At 42.4% G+C, this 23835-nt stretch overlaps 1 protein-coding gene across 3 annotated transcripts in view; it reads left to right on the top strand.

Annotated features, from left to right (window-relative positions):
- IL20RB (interleukin 20 receptor subunit beta) overlaps window positions 1-23835 on the top strand; it is a 41181-nt gene that overhangs the window by 5831 nt on the left and 11515 nt on the right. For 2 of the 3 annotated variants that reach the window (XM_064587430.1, XM_045903706.2), the window contains exons 2-4: window positions 16228-16354; window positions 18071-18261; window positions 22881-23005. In XM_064587430.1, the coding sequence (XP_064443500.1) occupies window positions 16228-16354; window positions 18071-18261; window positions 22881-23005 (443 nt within the window). Of the gene's footprint in view, window positions 1-16154; window positions 16355-18070; window positions 18262-22880; window positions 23006-23835 lie in introns of all 3 variants that reach the window. The other variant, XM_064587429.1, reaches the window with a different exon arrangement.

The following is a 23835-nucleotide window of genomic DNA, read 5'->3' as shown; positions in this document are numbered from 1 at the left end:
CAGTGTCAAAGTATGTCCCCTAAGTTATTTATTAATTATAAAGGGGGAAAATGGTAACTTTTATAGTAGAGACACCACCTTAACCAAGTGACCAAGGTTAACATCACCTGCAATAAGACATTAACATCATGTACTCCCTGTGAATACATGCTAAAAATGTATTACCTCAGTCAAATTATGGGAAAATATCAGACAAACTCAAACTGAGGAATATTCTACAAAACAACTGACTACTATTCTTTTTAAAATTAACATATAATGTATTATTTGTTTCAGGGGTTCAGGCCTGTGATTCATCAGTCTTATATAATACCCAGTGCTCATTATATCATGTGCCCTCCCCAATGTCCATCACCCAGTTACCCCATTACCCTACCCCCCTCCCCTCCAGCAACCTTCAGTTTGTTTCCTGAAATTAAGAGTCTCTTACGGTTTGTCTCCCTCTCTGATTTTGTCTTGTTTTATTTTTTCCTCTCTTCCCCTATGATCCTCACATGAGTGAGATCATATGATAATTGTCTTTCTCTGACTGATTTATTTCACTTAGCATAATACCCTCGAGTTCCATCCATGTTGTTGCAAATGGTGAGATTTCATTTTTTTTTTAAAGATTTTATTTATTTATCTGACAGAGAGATAGCCTGAGCAGGAACACAAGCAGGGGGAGTGGGAGAGGGAGAAGCAGGCTTCCTGCGAGCAGGGAGCCCGATGTGGGACTTGATCCCAGGAGCCTGGGATCATGACCTGAGCCGAAGGCAGACGCTTTACAACTGAGCCACCCAGGCGCCTGAGATTTCATTTTTGATGGCTGCATAATATTCCTCTGTGTGTGTGTGTGTGTGTGTGTGTGTGTGTGTGTGTGTGTGTGTCTTTATCCACTCATCTGTTGTTGGACATCTGGGCTCTTTCTGTAGTTTGGCTATTGTGGACATTGCTGCTATAAACACTGGGGTACACATGCCCCTTCGGATCACAACATTTGTATCTTTGGGGTAAATACCCAGTCGTGCGATTGCTGGGTCATAGGGTAGCTCTACTTTCAACTTTTTGAGGAACCTCCATACTGTTTTCCAGAGTGGCTGCACCAGCTTGCATTCCCACTAACAGTGTAGGAGGGTTCCCCTTTCTCTGCATCCTCGCCAACATCTGTCAGTTCCTGACTTGTTAATTTTACCCATTCTGACTGGTGTGAGGTGGTATCTCATTGAGGTTTTGATTTGGATTTCCCTGTTGCCGAGTGATGTTGAGCACTTTTTCATGTGTCTGTTGGCCATTTGGAAGTCTTCTTTGCAGAAACGTCTGTTCATGTCATCTTGATTGGATTATTTGTTCTTTGGGTGTTGAGTTTGATAAGTTCTTTATAGATTTTGGATACTAGCCCTTTATCTGATATGTCATTTGCAAATATCTTCTCCCATTCTGTCAGTTGTCTTTTGGTTTTGTTGACTGTTTCCTTTGCTGTGCAAAAGCTTTTATCTTGATGAAGTCCCATTTTTGCTTTTGTTTCCCTTGCCTTTGGAGACGTGTCTAGCAAGAAGTTGCTGCGGCTGAGGTTGAAGAGGTTGCTGCCTGTGTTCTCCTCAAGGATATTGATGGATTCCTGTCCCACATTTTAGTCTTTCATCCATTTTGAGTCTATTTTTGTGTATGGTGTAGGAAAATGGTCCAGTTTCATTCTTCTGCATGTGGCTGTCCAGTTTTCCCAACATCATTTATTGAAGAGACTGTCTTTTTTCCATTGGATATTCTTTCCTGCTTTGTCAAAGATTAGTTGACCCTAGAGCTTGAGGGTCCATTTCTGGGTTCTCTAATCTGTTCCATTGATCCATGTGTCTGTTTTTGTGCCAGAACCATACTGTTTTGATGATTACAGCTTTGTAATAGAGCTTGAAATCTGGAATTATGATGCCACCATCTTTTTCAACATTCCTCTGGTTATCCGGGGTCTTTTCTGGTTCCATACAAATTTTAGGATTATTTGTTCCATTTTTTTGAAAAAAGTTGAGGGTATTTTGAATGTGTAGATTGCTCTAGGTAGCATTAGACATTTTAACAATATTTGTCTTCCAATCCATGAGCATTGAATGTTTTTCCATTTCTTTGTGTCTTCCTCAATTTCTTTCATGAGTGTTCTATAGTTTTCTGAGTACAGATCCTTTCCCTCTTTGGTTAAGTTTATTCCTAGGTATCTTATGGTTTTGGGTGCAATTGTAAATGGGATTGACTCTTTAGTTTCTCTTTCTTCTGTCTCATTGTTGGTATATAGAAATGCAACTGATTTCTGTGTATTGATTTTTATATCCTGCCACTTTACTGAATTCCTGTATGAGTTTTAGCAATTTTGGGGTGGAGTCTTTTGAGTTTCCACATAGAGTATCATGGCATCTGCAAAGAGTAAGAGTTTGACTTCTTCTTTGCCAATTCGGATGCCTTTTATTTCTTTTTGTTGTCTGATTGCTGAAGTTAGGACTTATAGTACTATGTTGAACAGCAGTGGTGATACTGGACATCCCTGCCACGTTCCTGACCTTAGCGGAAAAGCTCTCAGCTTTTCCCTATTGTGAATGATTTTCATAGATGGCTTTTATATTGAGGTATGTACACTGTGAAGAGTTTTAATCAAGAAAGGATGCTGTACTTTGTCAAATGCTTTTACTGCATCTATTGAGAGGATCATACGATTCTTGTCCTTTTATTTATGTAGTGTATCACATTGATTGATTTGCGGATGTTGAACCAACTTTGCAGCCCAGGAATAAATCCCACTTGGTAGGGTGAATAATCCTTGTAATGTACTGTTGGATCCTATTGGGTAGTATCTTGCATCCATGTTCATCAGGGATATTGGTCTGTAATTCTCCTTTTTGATGGGGTCTTTAGCTGGTTTGGGGATCAAGGTAATGCTGGCCTCATAAAAAGAGTTTGCAAGTTTTCCTTTCATCTCTATTTTTGGAAACAGCTTTAGAAGAATAGGTATTAATTCTTCTTTAAATGTTTGGTAGAATTCCCCTGGATGCCATCTGGCCCTGGACTCTTGTTTGTTGGGAGATTTTTGATGATTGCTTCAATTTCCTTGATGGTTATGGTTCTGTTCAGGTTTTCTATTTCTTCCTGGTTCAGTTTTGGTAGTTTATATGTCTCTAGGAATGCATCCATTTCTTCCAGATTGCCTAATTTGTCGGCATACGGTTGCTCATAATATGTTCTTATAATTGTTTGTATTTCTTCAGTGTTTGTTGTGATCACTCCTCTTTCATTCATGGTTTTATTTATTTGGGTCCTTTTTCTTCTTTTTGATAAGTCTGGCCAGAGGTTTATCAATCTTATCAATTCTTTCAAAGAACCAGCTCCTAGTTTCGTTGTTCTATTCTACTGTTCTTTTGGTTTCTATTTCATTGATTTTGCTCTAATCTTTATTATTTCTCTTCTGCTGGGTTTAGGCTTTATTTGCTGTTCTTTCGCCAGCTCCTTTAGGTGTAGAGTTAGGTTGTGTATTTGAGACCTTTCTTGTTTCTTGAGAAAGGCTTGTAGTGCTATATACTTTCCTCTTAGGACTGCCTTTGCTGCATCCCAAAGATTTTGAAGAGTTGTGTTTTCATTTTCATTTGTTTCCATGAATTTTTTTTTTTAACTCTCCTTTAATTTCCTGGTTGGCCCATTCATTCTTTAGTAAGATGCTCTTTAGTCTCCATGTATTTGAGTTTTTTCCAACTTTCCTCTTGTGACTTGAGTTCCAGTTTCAAAGCACTGTGATCCAAAAATATGCAGGGAATGATCCCAATCTTTTGGTCCCAGTTGAGACCTGATTTATGACCCAGGATGTTATCTATTCTGGAGAATGTTCCATTTACCCTCGAGAAGAATGTGTATTCTGTTGCTTTAGGATGGAATGCTCTGTATATATCTTTGAAGTCCATCTGGTCCAGTGTGTCATTCAAAGCCCTTATTTCCTTGATCTTCTGCTTAAATGATCTGTCCATTGCAGTGATTGGGGTGTTAAAGTCCCCTACTATTATTGTATTATTATCAATATGTTTCTTTGATTTTGTTATTAATTGGCTTAAATAATTGGCTGCACCCATATTAGGGGCATAAATATTTACAATTGTTAGATCCTCTTATTGGATAGACACTTTAATTATGATATACTGTCCTTCCTCATCTCTTATTACAGTCTTTGGTTTAAAATCTAATTTGTCTAATATAAGGATTGCCACCCCAACTTTCTTTCTTTCTTTTTTTTTTTAAAGATTTTATTTATTTATTTATTTGAGACAGAGAGAATGAGAGACAGAGAGCATGAGAGGGAAGAGGGTCAGGCGGAGAAGCAGACTCCCTGCCGAGCAGGGAGCCCGATGCAGGACTCGATCCCGGGACTCCAGGATCATGACCTGAGCCGAAGGCAGTCGCTTAACCAACTGAGCCACCCAGGCGCCCCTTCACCCCAGCTTTCTTTTGATAAAGTCTGTTAGCATGGTAAATGATTTTCCACCCCCTCACTTTAAATCTGGAGGTGTCTTTGGGTCTAAAATGAGTCTTTTGCAGAGAGCATATCGATGGGTCTTGCTTTTTTATCCAGTCTGATACCCTTCGTCTTTTGATTGTGACATTTAGCCCATTTACATTCAGAGTACCTATTAAGAGATACGAATTTAGTGCCATTGTATTGCCTGTAAGGTGACTGTTACTGTATATTGTCTCTGTTCCTTTCTGGTCTATGTTAGTTTTGGTCTCTGTCTTTGCTTAGAGGACCCCTTTCAATATTTATTGTATTTGTGGTCTAGTGATCACAAATTCTTTTAGTTTCTGTTTGTCCTGAAAGCTTTTTATCACTCCTATTTTGAATGGCATCCTAGCTGGATAAAGTATTCTTGGCTGCATATTTTTCTCGTTTAGCACCCTGAATATATCATGCCAGTCCTTTCTGGCCTACTAGGTCTCTGTGGATAGGTCTTTTGCCAATCTAATGAACCTACCATTGTAGGTTGCAGATCTCTTCTCCTGAGCTGCTTTCAGGATTTTCTCTTTGTCTCTGAGACTCGTAAGTTTTACTATTCGATGTTGGGGTGTTGACCTATTTTTATTGATTTTGAGGGGGGGGGTTCTCTGTGCCTCCTGGATTTTGATGCCTGTTTCCTTCCCCAAATTAGGGAAGTTCTCTGCTATAATTTGCTCTAATATACCTTCTGCCCCTCTCTCTCTTTCTTCTTCTTTGGGGATCCCGATTATTCTAATATTGTTTCATCTTATGGTATCACTTATCTCTCGAATTCTGCCCTCATGATCCAGTAGTTGTTTATCTCTCTTTTTCTCAGCTTCTTTATTTTCCATCATTTGGTGTTCAGTATCACTAATTCTCTCTTCTGCCTCATTTATCCTAGCAGTTAGAGCCTCCATTTTTTATTGCACCTCATTAATAGCCTTTTTGATTTCGACTTGGTTAGATTTTAGTTCTTTCATTTCTCCAGAAAAGGATTCTCTAGTGTCTTCTATGCTTTTTTCAAGCCCACCTAGTATCTTTATAATCATTATTCTGAACTCTGGTTCATTATTCTGAACTCATGTCCATATTGATTAGGTCCCTGGCAGTCAGTACTGCCTCTTCTTCTCTTTTTTGAGTTGAGTTTGTCCATCTTGTCATTCTGTCCAGAGAAGAATAGAACAAGAGAACAAAATACTAAAATGGCAACAGCGACCCCAGAGAAATATACACTAAACAAATCAGAAGAGACCCAAAACTGGGAGGAAAAAGGAGAATTTAATCAGACAGTTGAGCAGAATAGAGCAATACACTGGATTCTGTATATTTTGGTCTGTTTTTTAGAAAACTAGATCCCAAAGGTATAAAGAAAGAAAAACTTATATATGTACAAAAGTAAAATTAAATACAATGAAAGGATAGAATGTAACTGTAAAAATGGAAATTAAAAGACAAGAAAATCAAAAGAGAAAAAGAACAACAATAATAAAAAAAAGAAAGGATATAAACAGACAGGTGAACAGAACAGAGCAATACACTAACTCCTGAGTGTATTTTGGTCAGTTTGTTAGAGGAAACTACATCTCAAAATTGTAAAGAAAGAAACACTTCTATATACAAAAATAAAATTAAATACATTGAAAGGATAGAATGTAACTGTAAAGATGAAAATTAAAAAGAATTGAACAAAAAAAAGGAAGAAGAAAAAAAGAGAATATGATCAGGCGGGTGAATAGAACAGAGCCATATACTAGATTTTCGGTGTATTTTGGTCTGTTAGAAGAAACTGCATCCCAAAATTTTAAAGAAAGAAAAACTTAAATAAAATTAAATACAATGAAGGGATAGAATGTAAATGCAAAAATGAAAATTAAAAGAGATTTTTAAAAGGGGTTGATAAAATAAGTTCGTTGAAAAGGGGAGAAGAAAAATTAAAAAAAATAAAGAAAATTAAAAAAATTAAAGTTGAAAGATTAAAGAATCATGGGGAAAAAGCTATGACTTCTATATGCAGTATTCCCCTAGTGCTGGAGTTCTGCCGTTCTCATTGATCAGTAAACTTGGTCTTGGCTGGCTGTTCTCGCTGATCTTCTGGGGGAGGGGCCTGTTGCAGTGATTCTCAAATGTCTTTGTCCTGGGCGGAACTGAACCACCCTTGCTAGGGGCCAGGCTAAGTAAGCTGCTCTGGTTTGCTCTATGTGGCTTTTGTTCCCTGAAGGCTTTCTCCGTGCAGCTTTAGAGGACAAGAATGAAAATGGCGGCTTCCCAGTCTCTGGCCCTGGAGGAGCCAAGAGCCCGGGGCCCCACTCCTCAGTGAGCCCTCAGTTTTCTCTCTCTCCCGGTCTCCCGCCACACTATGTGCTTCTCTGGCCTGTGACCAAGCGTTTCTATCTCAGGCACGTGACCCCTTGGAGTTTCCAAACCCAGCAGATTCCTGCAGCGCACTCCCAGGCTGCTCCTCCCAGGGGAGGAAGTAGGGTCTCCTCGGTTCTGCCAGGGATCTCGGTTTATGGCTACGGTGAACTGAGAGCCCACTCCTGGGTTCACTCTTTGCAGCCAGCTTCCCTGCTCTGATACCCGGGAGCTCTGCCACACCTCAGGCACCCCTGGTCTTTCTGTGACCCTGAGGATCCTGAGACCCACTGTCCCAGCGAGCCCCCCCCTCCCCCCGCTTAGCTGCCTGAGTGATGTCCCAAACTGGAGCAGACTTCTAAAAGTTCCGATTTTGTGCTCTGCTGCTCTATCACTTGCCCGTAGCTGGCTCCCTCTCCCATCAGTCTATCTTCCCAAATATCACCTCAGATTCACTTCTCTGAACGTCTTACCTTCCAGAAAGTGGTCGCTTTTCTGTTCATAGAATTTCTGCTGTTCTTTTCTTTGATCTCCGATTGAGTTAGCAGGTGTTCAAAATGATTGGATAGCTATCTAGCTGAATTCCCTGGGACCAGATGAAATTAAGGTCTCCTCCTCCTCCGAGATTTTGGACTCTTCTCCCTGACTAGTACTCTTTTTTTTTTTTTTTTTTTTAAGATTTTTATTTATTTTGACAGAGAGAGAGAGACAGTGAGAGAGGGAACACAAGCAGGGGGAGTGGGAGAGGAGAAAGCAGGCTTCCCGCTGAGCAGGGAGCCCCATGCGGGGCTCGATCCCAGGATCCTGGGGTCATGACCTGAGCCGAAGGCAGACGCTTAACGACTGAGCCACCCAGGTGTCCCTGTGACTAGTACTCTTAAAGGTAAGGTCACAAAGACAAAGATTGAGAACAGATTGGAGGAGACTAACTAGATATGATAACCAAATGTGGGATCCTGGATTGGTTCCTAGGAAAAAAGAAAGGACGTTAGGGGAAAACTGGTCACATTTAAATAAAGACTAAAGCTTCATTAATGATAGTGTACCAATGTTAATATCTTAATTTTCATATTATATTATGGTTATGTATACATGGAAAGCTGAAGTAGAGGGTATATGGGAGCTCTCTGTACTATTTTTGCAACTCTTCTCTAAGTCTGAAATTATTTTTTTAAGATTTATTTATTTGAGAGAGAGCTAGAGCACGTGAACGAGTGGGGGGAGGGGCAGAGGGAGAGAATCTTTCAAGCTGACTACCCGCTGAACAGGGAGCCCACTGGGAGGCTCAATGCCATGACCCTGAGATCATGACCCTAGCTGAAACCAAGAGCCAGATGCCCAACCGACTGAGCCACCCAGGTGCCCCTAAGTCTGAAATTATTTAAAAATAAAACTTAACAGGGGAGCCTGCGTGGCTCAGTCAGTTAGCATTGGACTCTTAATTTCGGCTCAGGTCATTACCTTGGGGTCCTGGGATCGAGCCCTGCATCAGGCTCTGCACTCAGTGTGGAGTCAGCTTGAGATTCTCCCTCTCCCTCTGCCTCTGCCACTCCCCCCGTGCTCGCTCTCTCTCAAAATAAATATGTAAAATCTTTTAAAAAATAAAATAAGACTTAAGGAACAAACAAAACCATTTCTCTAGTGATTCTAATGGGCAGCCAAGTTTGAGAATGGCTTCTGGACCCATGTTTCTCAAACTTTAATGTGCATATGAATTACCTGGGGATCTTGTTAAAATGCAGATTCTGGTTCAGTAAGGCATAGGTTGCACCTCAGAGTCTAGATTTCTTTCTTTCTTTTTTTTTTTTAAGATTTATTTATTTATTTGAGGATGGTGGGAGGGGCAGAGGGAAAGGGAAAGAAGACTCCCCGTTGAGCATGGAGCCCGACTTGGGGGACTGGACGCAGGACTTGACCTCCCAACCGTGAGATCATGACCTTAGCTGAAATTGAGAGTCTGATGCTTAACTAACTGAGACACCCAAGCACCCTGAGAGTCTGTATTTCTTTTTCTTTTTTTTTTTTTAAAGATTTTATTTATTTGACAGATACAGCGAGAGAGGGAACACAAGCAGGGAGAGTGGGAGAGGGAGAAGCAGGCTTCCCGCTGAGCAGGGAGCCCGATGTGGGGCTCGATTCCAGGACCCTGGGATCATGACCTGAGCCGAAGGCAGATGCTTAACGACTGAGCCACCCAGGTGCCCCAAGAGAGTCTGTATTTCTAATAAACTTCTGGGTAATGTGATGCTGCTGATCCAAAGACTGTACTTTAAGACCATGAAGTATTCTATCACTTTCCTGAGGCATGAATTTACACACCTTTTAAAGCTGGGATGTAGACATCAGTTACTCAAGCAGCAAGTGGTACCAGCAGCCTGCTTAGCAGCCATGTCCTAGTTCAGCATTGGTCTTTTCTTCTTCTGGTCACATACAAAGTAATTCTCTTGCAATAATTGACGATGTTTGAGGAAGAAATTTGAGCGCATAGTGTCAGTTTATAGTACCAGTATCCTCTATAGTGCAAGCCCCACGTTGTAGGCAGGAAAATGGTTCTCCAAAGATGTGCATGCTCTAATTACTGGAATCTGTGCTATGTCACCTTCCATGGAAAAAGGAATTTTTTTTTAAAGATTTTATTTATTTGACAGAGAGAGACACAACGGGAGAGGGAACACAAGCAGGGGGAGTGGGAGAGGGAGACGCAGGCTTCCCGCTGAGCAGGGAGCCTGATGCGGGGCTTGATCCCAGGACCCCGGGACCATGACCTGAGCCCAAGGCAGACACTTAACGACTGAGCCACCCAGGCGCCCCAGAAAAAGGAATTTTATTGAGAGAAGAGAAATAGAGAGCATGAGCTGTGGAGTGGGGGACGGGTGGGGCAGGGGGAAAGGGAAAAGCAGGCCCCACTGAGCAGGGAGCCTGACGCAGGACTCGATCCTAGGACCCTGGGATCATGACCTGAGCCAAAGGCAGACACTTAACCGACTGAGCCACCCAGGTGCCCCTGGAAAGAGGAATTTTAAAGATGTGACTAATATTAAGTATGGGATCTTGAGATGGGGAGATTATCCTGGATTATCAGGGTGGGCCCAATCTAATACATGGGTCCTTAAAAACTGAGAACCTTTTCTGGATGCAGTGAGAGAGAGATGGGAAGACAGAAGAGAAGGCAGGAGAAATTTGAAGCATGAAAGGGACTCAATCAGCCATTGTTGACTTTGAAGATGGAGGACGGGGACCTTGAGCAGGAATGTAGGCGGCCTCTAGAAGCTGGAATGTCAAAGAAACAGATTCTCCCCCAGAGCTTCTAGAAGAAATGCAGTCCTGCCAACTCACAGGCCCCTGGAGACCTGTGTCAGACTTCTGACCTACAGAACTGTAATATAATAAATCTGTGTTGTTTTACAAGATGCTAAATTTGTGGTAATTTGTTACAACAGCAGTAGAACACTTAATAAGCTGCAAGAGAGAGAGATCAGCATTGTAAATGAAGCTCTGTGCAAAATATGTTGCTTAGTTTTGCCCGCACTGAATCTTAATAGGTCACTGTCACCAGGCTCAAGTCCCTGTTGGAAACACCCAAAGGAGCTCCACCCAATGATCTTTCTTAAGATACTTGAGTCAGACTGCTAGAATGAGAAAAGTACAATGTTCTATAGAAACAAGAGCACAAATATTTACAAGGAACCAAAAGATTATACAGAGGGTTCCAGCATCTCTCTCCAACTCTGGTGAGAACCCTCATCCAATGTGGCTGAAGATCTAATTCTTTCAGGTTTGTCACCCTCCTTACTGCGGCTAATCTGTCTTTCCTGTTCACCCTTGAAGTTTACTCTCCTCTTTCCCCTTGACTATACAGTTGAGCCTTGAACAACACACCAATCCTGGTGTAATAAAAAATCCATTATAACTTTTTTTTTAGATTTTTAAAAAAGATTTTATTTATTTATTTTAGAGAGCGCATGAGCAAAGGTAGGAGCAGAGAGAGAGAGATTGAGAGAGAGAGAGAGAGAAGCAGACTCCCTGCTGAGCATGGAGCCCCACTTGGGACTTGATCTCACCACCCTGAGATCATGACCTAAGCCAGAATCAAGAGTCAGATGCTTAACCAATGAGCCACCCAGGTGCCCTCCCATATAGCTTTTGAATTCTCCAAAACTTAATTACTAATAGGCTGCTATTGACCAGAAGTCTTACCAAGTCTTATCATAAACCATTGATTAACACATATTTTGAATGCTATATGTATTATATCCTCTATTCTATAATGAGGTAAACTAGAAAAAAGAAAATGTCATTAAGAAAGTCATAAGAGAGAATACATTATAGTATTGTACTGTATTTATCAAAAGAGATCTGTGTATAAGTGGACCTGAGATCCCAGGACCCTGAGATCATGACCTGAGCTGAAGGCAGATGCTTAACCAACTGAGCCACCCAGGTGCCTCAAGAAGCAGCAGTTTTCATTTTGATACAGGAATGACACTGAGTATTTTGCCCGTAATCAAGTTAGATTTGGAAATTCACAAGTAGAAGAGAGTAACGCGAGTGCAAATTATTGCATTAACATAATGGGGCCACCTGAAAGTTGGAACATCTTTTGCTGTTTTCCCGCCTGGGCGCCCCCCATGAAGAAAGACATACCCAGTAATTCAACCTCAGGGTGTGTTGCTTAAATCCTTGAGTGCCCTAATCATCAGGTCACTCCCCCTAAACAGGTCACCCTCACTGATTTAATTGACTGGATCTAATTGTAGAACTTTATGTTTTTCCTAGGTACATTTCATACTGAGTTTATCCCATCATGATCTTTTAAAATATATCCTGTCATTCAGATAATCATAATTAATACTATTTTTTTTAGTGTGATGACTTCATAGTTGTATTTTTTAATTGAAAATTTGTTGAGGAAAATCTAGATTCATATGAAATTATAAGAAATAATACAGGGAGCCCAGGTTCCCCCAGTGGTATTTTGCAAAATGATAGCACAATATCACAACCAGGATTTTGACATCATTGATATAATCCCATCTTATTCTGATTTCTCCAGTTTGACTTGTACTCATTTGTGTATATAGCTTTGTGTATTTACCACCACAGTTAACATACTGAACTTTTCCAACATCACAATGATACCTTCTGTTGCCTTTTATAACTATACCCACCTCCCTCTTACCGCTTTCCCTTCCCCACTGTTACTAACCCCTGGTAACCACTAATCTATTCTCAATTTCTAAAATTTTATCATTTCAAAAATGTTATATAAATAGAATCATATAGTATGTAACTTTTGGGATTAGCTTTTTTCATTCAGCAAAATTCCTTGGAGATTCCCTAAGTTGTTTTGTGTATCATTCGTTTGTTCCTTTTTATTGCTGAATAGTATTCCATGGATGGATATACTATAGTTTGTTTAACTATTTAGCTCTTGAAGGACATATGAGCTAATTCCAGTTTGTCTATGGACATTTATGTGCAGATCTTTTGTGATATAAGTTTTCATTTCTTTGGAATAAATGCCCAAGAGTGAAATTGCTGGGTTATATAGTAATCACAAGTTTAGTTTTATGAGAAACTGCTAACATATTTTCCAGAGTGGCTAATACCATTTTACATTCCTACCAGCAATGTGTAAGTGATCCAGTTTCTCTGCATTTTCACCAGGCTTTTTTTTTTTTTTTAAATTTTAGCCATTCTGATAGCTGTATAGTGCTATTTTATTGTGGTTTTAATTTGCATTTTCCTAATAGCTAAGGATGTTGAACATCTGTTCATGTACTTTTTTGCCATCTGTATGTACTCTTCAGTGGAATGTCTCTTCATGTCTTTTGCCCATTTTCTAATTATTATTTGCTTTTATACTATTGAATTTTGAGAGTTCTTTATATGTTCTAGACATGAGTCCTTTGTGAGCTACGTAGCTTGCAAAGATTTTCTCCCACTCTGTAGCCTCTCTTCTCATTCTTTTAATAGGTTCTTTTGCAGAGCAAAGGGTTTTAATTTTGATAATGTTAAATTATAAATTTTTCCTTTTATGAATCTTGCTTTTGGTATCAACTCTGCTTGGCCCTGAAAATTTTCTTAATGTTTTTTCTTAAAAGTTTTAGAGTTTTACATTTTACATTAAGTCTATGATCCATTTTGAGTTCATTTTTAAATAAGGTGTGGAATTTAGGCTGGGATTTATTAGAATTATTATTTGTCTTACAGATGTCGTATTGATCTAGTATTGTTTGTTGAAAAGGCTATCCTTCTTCTACTGAATTACTTTTGTACCTTTGCCAAAAATCATTTGAGCATATTTATGTAGGTCTATTTCTGGGACCTCTATTGTGTTTCATTGATCTAAATGTCTATTTTTTTTTTTTTTTGCCAAACCATAATAGTCTCAATTACTGTAAGTCTTGAAATTGGGTAGATTTATTCCTCTCATTTTATTATTTTTCAAAATTGTCTTAATTATTCTAGTTCCTTTACCTCTTATGTATTTTAGAAAAAACTTGTCTATATCTACAAAAACCCTTGATGGATTTCGATAGGAATTACATTTAACCTGTATATCAATTTGGGGGAAATTACCGTTTTAATTATGTTGAATTGTCCCATCCATCAACACAGTATGTCTCTCCATTTATTTAGATTTTCTTTGAAATCTTTCACCAGCATTGTGGAGTTTTTTCCATACAAATCCTAGATATGTTTTGCTAGGTTTATACCTAAGTATTTCTTTTTTTTTTTTTTTTTTTGAGTGATTGTCAATAGTATTTCTAACTTTGGTGTATAAGTGTTCATTGTTAATATGTAGAAGTACAATTAATTTTTTGTTTATCTTGTATCCTATGAATTTGCTGAACTCACTTATTAGTTTTAGGAAGTTTTTGTTTTGTCTTGTTTTTTGTAGATTACATGGGGTTTTCTTTCTTTTTTCTTTCTTTCTCTCTCTCTTTCTTTCTGCTTTTATTTATTTTTATTTTTTATTTTTTTAGATTTTATTTATTTATTTGAGAGAGAGAGAATGAGAGACAGAGAGCATGAGAGGGAGGAGGGTCAGAGGGAGAAGCAGACTCCCTGCTGAGCAGGGAGCCCGATGCGGGACTCGATCCCGGGACTCCAGGATCATGACCTGAGCCGAAGGCAGTTGCTTAACCAACTGAGCCACCCAGGCGCCCCTCTGCTTTTATTTTTTTTAAGTATTACCTAACACCCAATGTGGGGCTCAAACTCACAATCCTGAGATCCAAAGTTGCATGATCTACTGACTGAGCCAGCCAGGTACCCCAATTCCCTGGGATTTTCTATATAGCCTATCATGTTACTGCAGACAGGAGGAGTTTCATTGCTTCATTTCCAATCTGTAAAGCCTTTTACATCTTTTGTTTGCCTTATGGCAGTTGCTACAACTTTCAGTACTATGTTGAATAAAAGTGGTGAGAGTAAACATCCTTACCTTGTTCCTGATTTTAGGGGGAAAGCGTTTAGTCTTTCGCCATTACGTAAGATACCAGCTGTAGGTTTTTTATAGATGGTCTTTATCAAATTGAGATAACTCCCTGCTGTTCTTAACTTGAAGAGAGATGTTTTCTTTTTTACATCACGAATGAGTGTTAGATTTTATTGACTGTATGATTTTTCTTCTTTAGTTTATTGATATGGTGGATTACATTAATTGATTTTCAAATGTTGAACTAACCTTGCATACCTGGAATAAATCCCAGTTGGTCATGGTGTATGATCTTTTTTATACGTTATTGAATTTGTATTGCTGGTATTTTGTTGAAGATTTTTGCATCTAAGTGCATGAGATACATTGTTCTGTTGGGTTTTGTTTTTGTTTTTAAAAACACACACTATCTTTGTCTGATTATGGTTTCAGGGTAATGCTAGCTTCATAAAATAAGTTGGAAAGGTTTTCTCTTCTATTTTTTTAAGAGGTTGTGTAAAATTGGTGTTTATTTATTTATTTATTTTTTAATAATTGGTGGCATTCTCCAGTGAAAGCATCTGGGCCTGGAGATTTAATTTTTGAGAGTTTAAAAATCACTAATTATAGTTGTACATTGACATAGCTATATAATACCCATATATCTGACCAGAGAAATGTGTTGTATACTTTACCAGAGGAAGGATGTTGGAGAGGACCATGCTCCACCCTCCTGTGCCATCCCACTGCAGCTGGCTCTTTTCCTTTTCATCCCTTGGGTGATTGCAAAGTTGAGTGGGGAGGGTAGAAAGCCTCCCTATGGGTACCCCAGGTGTTTCCTTGCAGGGCAGGCTATGGATGCTGTGACTGAGATGGAGGTGTATCACCAGGGTCCTACATCAGAGAAGCAAGGGCATCAGGCAGGATGTCCCCAGCAGCTCCCCATCCCCTCGTGGTCACAGGGCTTGATAACGAACAACAGGTGCCAATCTGGAGACAGGCACAGAGATGAAAAGACCCCGGGTGAGGGCCCCCATTCCTCCCACACTGTTATCGATGTTATCACTGCAGTTGTAACAGCAAAGGGAGGCAGGTGTTAGGCATTAAAAGAGAAGTGTGTAAAAGTGGGAGGAGAAGGGCCATAACAGAAGATCCAGATTGCACCCTGGGTTGCATGCAAGGATGGACCCCAGGACTGCCCACCTCCTTAGGAGTGCAGGTTCATTTCCACAGGTCTCTTTGATTCTGCGTGAAAACTGCAGACCCACTCTGGGCACACTCTGGGCACACCACACACACCTGTGTGAGGAGATGTGTGGGTCCCACCTGGCTTAGGGCCTGTGGTCTGCCTGGTGGAGTCTCTGATCTGGCTTGGTGCCCTTCTGGATTGGATTCCTTCCACAGCAGACCTGAACCTGCACTTCCCAGCTGGCAGCTGATGCCCCATTTGGCTTCTTGGGGGATGTGAAGGGATGTGTTTTCGTCCCCGAGGATGGCAGTAGCGGAGAAGGAGGTAATGAGAAAGTGGCAGGAGCCTGCATTGGTTTGGTCACATGGTTAGTAAGTGGCAGAGCCAAGGCCTGCATCTAGGTGGATCTGACATAGAAGTTGTAAATAATGTGCTTCAGTTTTCTCATTTGTACAATGGAGAAACCAATGGTCCTTACCTCCCCATATGATCATGAAGATTAAATGAGATAATCATGTAACAATCTACCATGTGGCCTAGATAGAACATAGTAAATACTCATAATATTAGCCATTATTATTATTAATGTTAATATGCCATTTATCACCAAAGGCAGAATTACAATGACGATAGCAAAAATTTAGCATCAACATAAGTATGATGAAATTAGAATTGTTTCTCGTTCATTAACATGTGAGGCCTTTCATTAGAAACTAATTTGAAGCTGTGACATTCCTCTGATACGAACCCACATGTCAGCCTGTCTAAATGCCTCAAACCCAGATGGAGTGACCGTCCTGCCTGCCCCTCAGAACCTTTCTGTACAATCAACCAACATGAAGCATCTCTTGACGTGGAGCCCAGTGACTGTGCCTGGAGAAATAATATACTATTTTGTCGAGTACCAGGGGTGAGTTTTTTTGCTTCTAATTTTTCTCCCTTTAAAGAGTAGTTGATTCCTGGAGGTACAGTCCTCATTCCAGAGCTCAAGGAGACTTTGTGAGTCCAGAGATAGGTTATTTCCCATGAACTGTCTCCTCCTCTGCATGGGCATTAGGACAGTTGAAGAAGCAAGGAAAATTGTCCTGTGGATTTGACCATGAACTCTCTGGGAATATAAGTGTGTATAAACACATTTTGGTAGAGCTTCTTTTCAACAGTGAGCCAACTGTCCAATGCTAAAGAAAATCTTAAGAAATGAGTTTGATTCTGACTTGAGATGGATAAATCATTGGAGATGCAGATCCTTTGGAAGTGGGAGGAGACCTCAGTTTTCCTGACTTAGAGCATGCCCGTAGGAACCAAAATAAATCATGACCCTAAAGGTCAGCTGGACCTGGGGCCAAGCAGGACTCTGCTCTTCTCCAGGTGTCCAGGCTCTGAGAGCTGTTGAGGAGGGACAGGGACACAGAAGGCGCTCAATCTGTTTCATGAACAGTAAATACAAACTGAGCACTTATGTGTGTAGACATTCCTCTAGACTCAGGGGTACAGTTGACAAGGTTTCTAGATATGGGGAGCTTACATTTAGAAGAGGAGACAGACAGTAGAAGGGTAAAGACATATATACACTAGATCTGCACTGTCCAGTGTGGTAGCACTAGACACAGAGAGCTATTTAAATTTAAATTTATTAAAATTACATTAAATTAAAGTGTCTGTTTTTCATTCATACCAGTCACATTTCAAGTTCTTGATAGCCACACGTGGCTAGTGACTACCACAGTGAACAACACTGATATAGAACGTGTTCTATTGGGCAGCACTGCTCGAGGTGGCCTCAGATAGTATTCCGTGCTAGAGGAAGCTAAAGGCTGATGCAATAGAGAGTCGACTCTGAGGCTCCTTTTAATTAGGTTCAGGTGTGATGAGCACTGGATGTTATACTGAACTAATGAATCATTGAACATTATATCAAAAACTAATGATGTACTATACCTTGGCTAATTGAATTTAAATTAAAAAAATTAGGTGGTCAGGGAAGGTAGGAGGTGATGTTTTCTGAGGAGGTGATGTTTAAGCTGGTATCTGAAGGACAGGAGGAGCCAACCAATGAACAGCAGGGATGGAACATTTGAGACAGTGAACAGGCAGTCAAAGGTCCTACAGTAACAAGAGCTCGGCATGTGGGAGGAATGGCAAGGAGGCCAGTGTAGAGGGAGCATCATGTTTAGGGGCAGAGTGAGAGAGAAGGCCAGAGAGTCTTCCAGCCACAGGAAAGAGTTTGGATTCCATTTTGAGTGCTTTGGAAGCCAGTAAGGAGAGAAATGTCACGGTCTGTTGAGTGATGAATGGTTTGAAGAATGGCAGGAGTCGAAGCTGGAAGATCAGTCAGGAGACCATAGCAAGGCCAGGGATGACAGCAGCTGAGATTGAGGGGGTGCTGCAGAGATGGAGAAGCCAGGACAGACTGGGGTTTACGCCTATGTTTCCCTTGGTTGGTGATAAAAGGACTAAGAAAGAATGGATGGTTGGTGAGGGATGAGAGTGGAGGAACTGGAGTGTGGAGCAAATGCTTGCTTTGCTGACCCATAAAAAGTAGGTGAATGAAGCAGTTACTTGCACCTGTCATTGAGCCTGTGTAAAAGGGGCTGGTGTGACGCTGTGCCCTGCTCTTCTTGGCCAGAGAGTATGAGAGCCTGTACATGAGCCACATCTGGATCCCCGGCAGCTGGTGCTCACCCACTGAAGGTCCTGAGTGTGACATCACCGATGACATCACTGCCACTGTGCCGTACAAGCTCCGTGTCAGGGCCACCCTGGGCTCACAGACCTCAGCCTGGAGCACCCTGCAGCATCCCTTTAACCGAAACTCAAGTAAGGCGCTTCTCTTCTTACTCTCCCACTCCCATTGGCCTCATCTTCAGGAACCAAATTCACTGAGACTGTCAGGATTCTTGTTAGCCTCAAATTGGCCTTGCAAAGCCAGAGTACCATGAACACACACAGTCCTAATGGGTCCATTTAAAAAATTACCAACTTCTTCCCACACACCCTCTCATTTTGAAAGAGACTTTGGAAGTCATTCCTGACTGTCTCTGTCGGGGTCTGCAGGTGGTGGGGAACATGGAAAGAAAGCTGTTCTGAAGTGGGGAGGTAGAGTTAGCACTGCTTCTTCCTACCTTGATCATGCCTCAGTACATCTTACATTGCCTCCCATCTGGTGCCTCCTTAACCTTGTCTTTGTTGCCTGTGTGAACAGCTTCTTCGTGCAATAGGATCTATACATTTATCAGACTCACCAGAAACCGTCACTGGGAAATGAATAACTTTTCTACAGTAATAGTACCTGGAGAATGAGTGAGAAAAAACTATGGGAAGAATCCAGATGCGTGGCCAAATATGGCAAGAGTGCAACTAATGGCCAGTGTATAAAAGGGTGTGTTTGTTTGGGGAACAGCAGGAGCAAGGGCTGGTCACGTGGTGAAGGGCTTTGACATGAAACTTTTCAAAATCAGTAGAGGGGAGTCATGGAAGAAGAGGGGGTTTAGGCCAGGTCTGTTTTCTACACCAATCTCTCTGAATGAGGTGTGGAAAGTGAACTGGGGACAAGTCTGCAGGGCAGGGGAAGAGTGAGGAGGGCATTGTCATTCCAGCTGAGCCAAGGCTGGTCCTGATCCTAGAAGTGAGGGACAGGACAGGAAGGAGAGGACACATTTGAGAGACATGGATGAGTTAGAAAGGACAGAGCTTCGGAACCAGTTATTGGGAGATGGAGTGGGGAGAGACGATGATGCTGTCCAGCTTCCAGTTGTGGTTGGTGAGAACATCATCCAAGACAGAAAACCTAGGAGGAATAGGAGACACTCCTGGCCTTGGGCTCTTTGAGATCGAGGCTACTATAAGATAGATGCCACAGATGTCTGATTGGCAGCTAGAAATCAGGCCCTGGGGCTCAGGCAGGCCAAGATCAGATACAACACAAAATTAATAGCTAAAGGCTTGGGAACAGATGACATTGTCCAGGGAGAAGATATGAGGACAAAGAGAACCCAGGACAGGATCCTGGGAAACCTCGGGGCTTAAAAAGTGAATGGAGGGAATGGCAGGTAGCATCATGGAGGGAAGAAGGGCTGCTGATAGGTCTGAAGGAGGGCCCTAAATGGGTCTTTGGGAAAATGGCTTCATGGAATATTAGGGATGGCGGTGGGGCTGCTAGGTGGAGGATTGAGTGGAGGGGGCAAGGAGAAGGTAGCTCCTCCTCTGAGAGGCACAGGCAATAATGTGACCAGGTTGGAGCTGGGGGAAAGGCAAGGGAAAAGGCCTTTGGTGATCTCTGTTTTCTTGATGTAGCTGAAGATCCTCTGCTGTGAGTGAGGACAAAGAAAGTTTTGGGGCAGCATCTATTGTAATAGGATGAGTCAAACGTTACTGAGGAGTATATAAGATTGGGTAGAAATCAGGAGGATTCAGCAGGTCAGGGAGCCCAAGCTGGAAGGGGCCGAGGAAGGTGAAGACAGATTTGAAGGGGCAGTTGGCCCTCTTGAGTCAGACAGGTATAATTCAAATCCCAGCTCAGCCACTCGATAGCTGACTCGCTGCCTCCTCACCTGTAGGTAGGGCCTCGCTGGGTGGTTTTGGGGACTATATAAGGTGAGATGTGTAAATGTTCAGGGCAGTGCTGTCCTATCATAGCACTCAGCTATTGGTGAGTGTTCTATTATTATTGCCCAATGGATGCTTGGAGCCGAGAGCCAGAGAGCAGAGGAGGGAAGAGGTGGGGGCAGAGTGGGACCACCAGAATGGGATACCGATAGGAATTTTGGTGCAAAATGTGGGTTTCTCTGCCCAGGCGTCTCTCCCCAGTCACTGAGAGGATACAGCAGAGGCAGTGGGATCCCAGTGCAAGGCACTGGGGGAGGCTGAGGGGCACTGGAGGGTTCAGTGCCCAGGCAGCACCCAGCACCACCTCTCTTCAGCTCCTAGGAGCCTGGGTCTCTAGTCAAGACCATTGCTGGGAACTGGCAGCTATTGTTGGAAAGGAAGGTACAGGTCAGATGGAGCTAAAGTGCTTGTAAAACTACATGGGCAGGGGCGTGCAGTAATAACTTGTGCCTGAGAAGACCAGTATAAACAGGGTCTTACTGCAGGAGAAGCTGAGGAACAGGAAGGAGCCTCTGGATCTGCACCAGAAGGTAGAAGATGTCATCCTATGTGATCCCTGTGCAGGCAGAGTTAGCTACGGAGTGAGGATGGAGTCCTGACTCCTATAGGGGCATTACATCTGTTCTTTTGTCTTTGAAAAAGGCCACCCCAACTTCTCTGCAGGCATGTGAAAAATCTTGTTTTAAGGCTCTTCTGAAAAGGCTCTCCTCTTCAGGGGAAGCCTTGTTGAGAGCAGAGGTTCTTCACCTTGATTACACATTCCCCAGTTACAGCAGAGCTTTAGAACCACCTGTCTGGGGCCCATCCCCAGGGAGTCTAATTTAAATGATCTGTGTGCATTCTGTTACTGGGAGTTTACAATTTCCTCAGGTTGTTCTCATATATAGCTGGATTTGAGATCCACTCCTATGGAGGCTAAATACCCCCAGACAGCAGAGTCTACAAGTGTGGAAAGACATGGGCTCAAATTCTGGCTGTTCACTGTGTGACTCTGGGCAAGTCACATAACTTCTCTGAGGCTCAGTTACATCATCTGAACAACAGGAATAGTGTGTGCCTTCCCAAGCCTGCTGGATGGATGAAATAAGTATGTAGAGTCACAGGACAGAGGTTCCTGCCACAATGCCATCAGAAATTTTCCTCTGAACTGAAATGATGTTAGGCCCTTTTCTCTAATTCTACTCTCAATAAATTTGGAGAAGAGAGGATCCAGTTTTAATCATGTTTACTTAAAACTGAAGCTTCTGAACTGAACTGGTTATGTTTTGCACAGTTGGTCTATGACTTCCCCAGGTCTCCTGTCTCCTATCCAGGCAGCTCTTCAAATGCCAGGAAATGCTCTGCTCTCCAAAAACTCCCCCCAGGAACTGCTTTTCCTCTAAATTCCCCCCTGACCCCAGTGCAGGGGGATTTAACCCAGAACACACCCCACTGCACTTCCCAAGCCAAGGCCAACCATTGGGGTAACCCTTCTGGTCCCGCAGTGCTTAGATCTGACAGGCCAGTATGGATCCGTCATCAGTAGCCAGGGACTGGAGGCTGCCTGTGTGTGCCCTTCTGTTCTTGGTCTGCTGATGGGAAAGGATCCACAGCGGCTGCTGGCCATCCTGTATGGGATCCAACAATGTGAAATATGGGTGTTTGTGCTTAAGCTGTAATTTCTAGAGTTGATTATTGGAATTTGTAAAGCCCTCTGACTTTCTAACATCCCCCTTAGAAATATGAAGTGAAGAATTCTTGGACTGAGAATAGAATGGCCCATCCATCCACAGGCTGCTGATTTCCTAATGCTTGAAAGTCATCAGCAGCTAGTATATATTACTGATCTCTTTGAGCTACAGAGATACACATGTCCCTGCAGGTAATGTTCATTCCTAAGGGGCAAAGAAAGGACCCAACTGTTCAATATAGACCTCAGCTCATGCAGGTGTTTGGCAAGCATTAAGAAATAGCATCTGCTCACTTAGATGGGTCAGGGTGAGGAACAGTTTCTGCCAAAAAAGTAAAAAGAGGAGCACGGGTTATAAAATTTTAAAACAGAAAGAGATGTTTACCTGAGTATTCAGTCACTTTTCTTGAGTATGTGTGCCTCCTGAAGAAGGAGCAGAAGACTTTACTATGGTCAAGGAGAGGAGTGAAAAAAGAGAATTGTATTTTAAGTCTTTGTCACTTAAAAAAAATTTGCTCATCATTCAAAAAGCATTTACTGAGTACCTGCTAAATACAAGAGAGTATTGGTATACAGTATCCCCCTTATTTGCAGGGGATACATTCTAAGACCCCCAGTGGATGCCTGAAATTGAGAAGAGTATCAAATCCTATATATACTATGCTTTTTCCTGTACATACATACTTAGGATAAAGTCGAATTTATAAATTAGTCCCAGTAAGAGATTAACAACAATAATAATAGAAGAACAATTATAACAATTACACTGTAATAAAAGTTATGTGAATGTGGTCTCCTGTCTCAAAGTTATCTTATTGTGCTAGACTGGTCCTCCTCCTTCTTGTGATAATGTGAGATGCTAAAATGCCTAGGGGAGGAGTGAAGGGAATGACTCAGGCACTGTGTATTGACCTTCTGAGCATATATCAGAAGGAGGACCATGGGCTTCCCTCCGGATCACAGGTAACTGAAACCCCAGCAAGCGAGATCTCAGATAAGGGGGATGATGGTATGGCTTCTGCATGCTGGGGAGTTCCATCCACACCCCGCCCCCTTCCTTACACCCCAGCATGTTTCTATTGATGACTTGGTTCTGGTCTTTCAGGACAGAAACCAGCCCTGTCTGGAACTGGCTTTGATTCTCCCCTTGTCTTGCCAACAGCCACCCTCACACCGCCTGTGATGGAGGTCACCAAGGATGGCTTCCACCTGGTTATTAAGCTGGAAGACCTGGGGCCCCAGTTTGAGTTCCTTGTGGCTTACTGGAGGAGGGAGCCTGGTGCCAAGGTGAGACTTCCAGCCTTGGCCTTGGAGTCAGGCCTCAGGGAAGGAGACACAGACCTCTGAGAGGTGGGTGAGGAAAGCTGTCCCCTGAAGTGCTCACTATCTAGGGGTGGCCTGAGCACGAGCAGGCCTGGGTGCGGGGGGTGGGAAAGGAGAGATGTGAATACACTGACAATCCTAGAGCCTCCTCTTCAAAGAATTGTGTGGGTCTGCCGCAGGCTCAGGTCAGACTTGCTGAAGTATGGGCGTTGCCTCTTTGCCCTAAACTCAAACATAGTACGATTTACAGTACCTCTCAGTGCATTTCTTCTCCCTCCTCAGCCTGGCTTCTCAGCCATTCTCCCTGGCAGGTTTAGGTGGAGCAGACCAGGGTGTTCCAGGTCATCTAGATGATTTCAAAAGTGTATGAGACTGGCACAAGCCTCTCAAGGGTGTGTATCTGGGTAGGGTGCAGAAGTCAGGGCAGAGAGCCAGGAGCTGGCTTGTGAATAAACCTGTCTGATTATCAGCTAATTGGCCACCCAGAATGCCTAGGTGGGGCACTGCCCATCCTCCTGTGGGATAGTTGGCTGCCGACTGGGTTGGGTGGGATGTCCGCACTCCCAGAGTGATTGGCCAAACGAACAGAAGGGCTAGAGCTTGAGCAGGAACTGAGGGATAGTCAGACCTGCTGGACACCCTGTCCGGGATGATTTGCAAAGGCTATTCCTGCCAGCACAAGGAAAACGGGCTTTATTATAAGTCTGGATAGGATGTAGTAAGGGGCTTTCATGGAATCTGTGAACAGAGCTGGCCTAGGCTACCCCTGACCTCATAGCAGTATCTGGGGTGCA

This window comes from Mirounga angustirostris, unplaced genomic scaffold, assembly GCF_029215605.1.
Source record: "Mirounga angustirostris isolate CCGP_5_RB_7025 unplaced genomic scaffold, mMirAng1.0.hap1 SCAF_1, whole genome shotgun sequence".
NCBI lineage: Eukaryota > Metazoa > Chordata > Mammalia > Carnivora > Phocidae > Mirounga > Mirounga angustirostris.
This window is presented reverse-complemented; position numbering and strand designations above follow the sequence as displayed.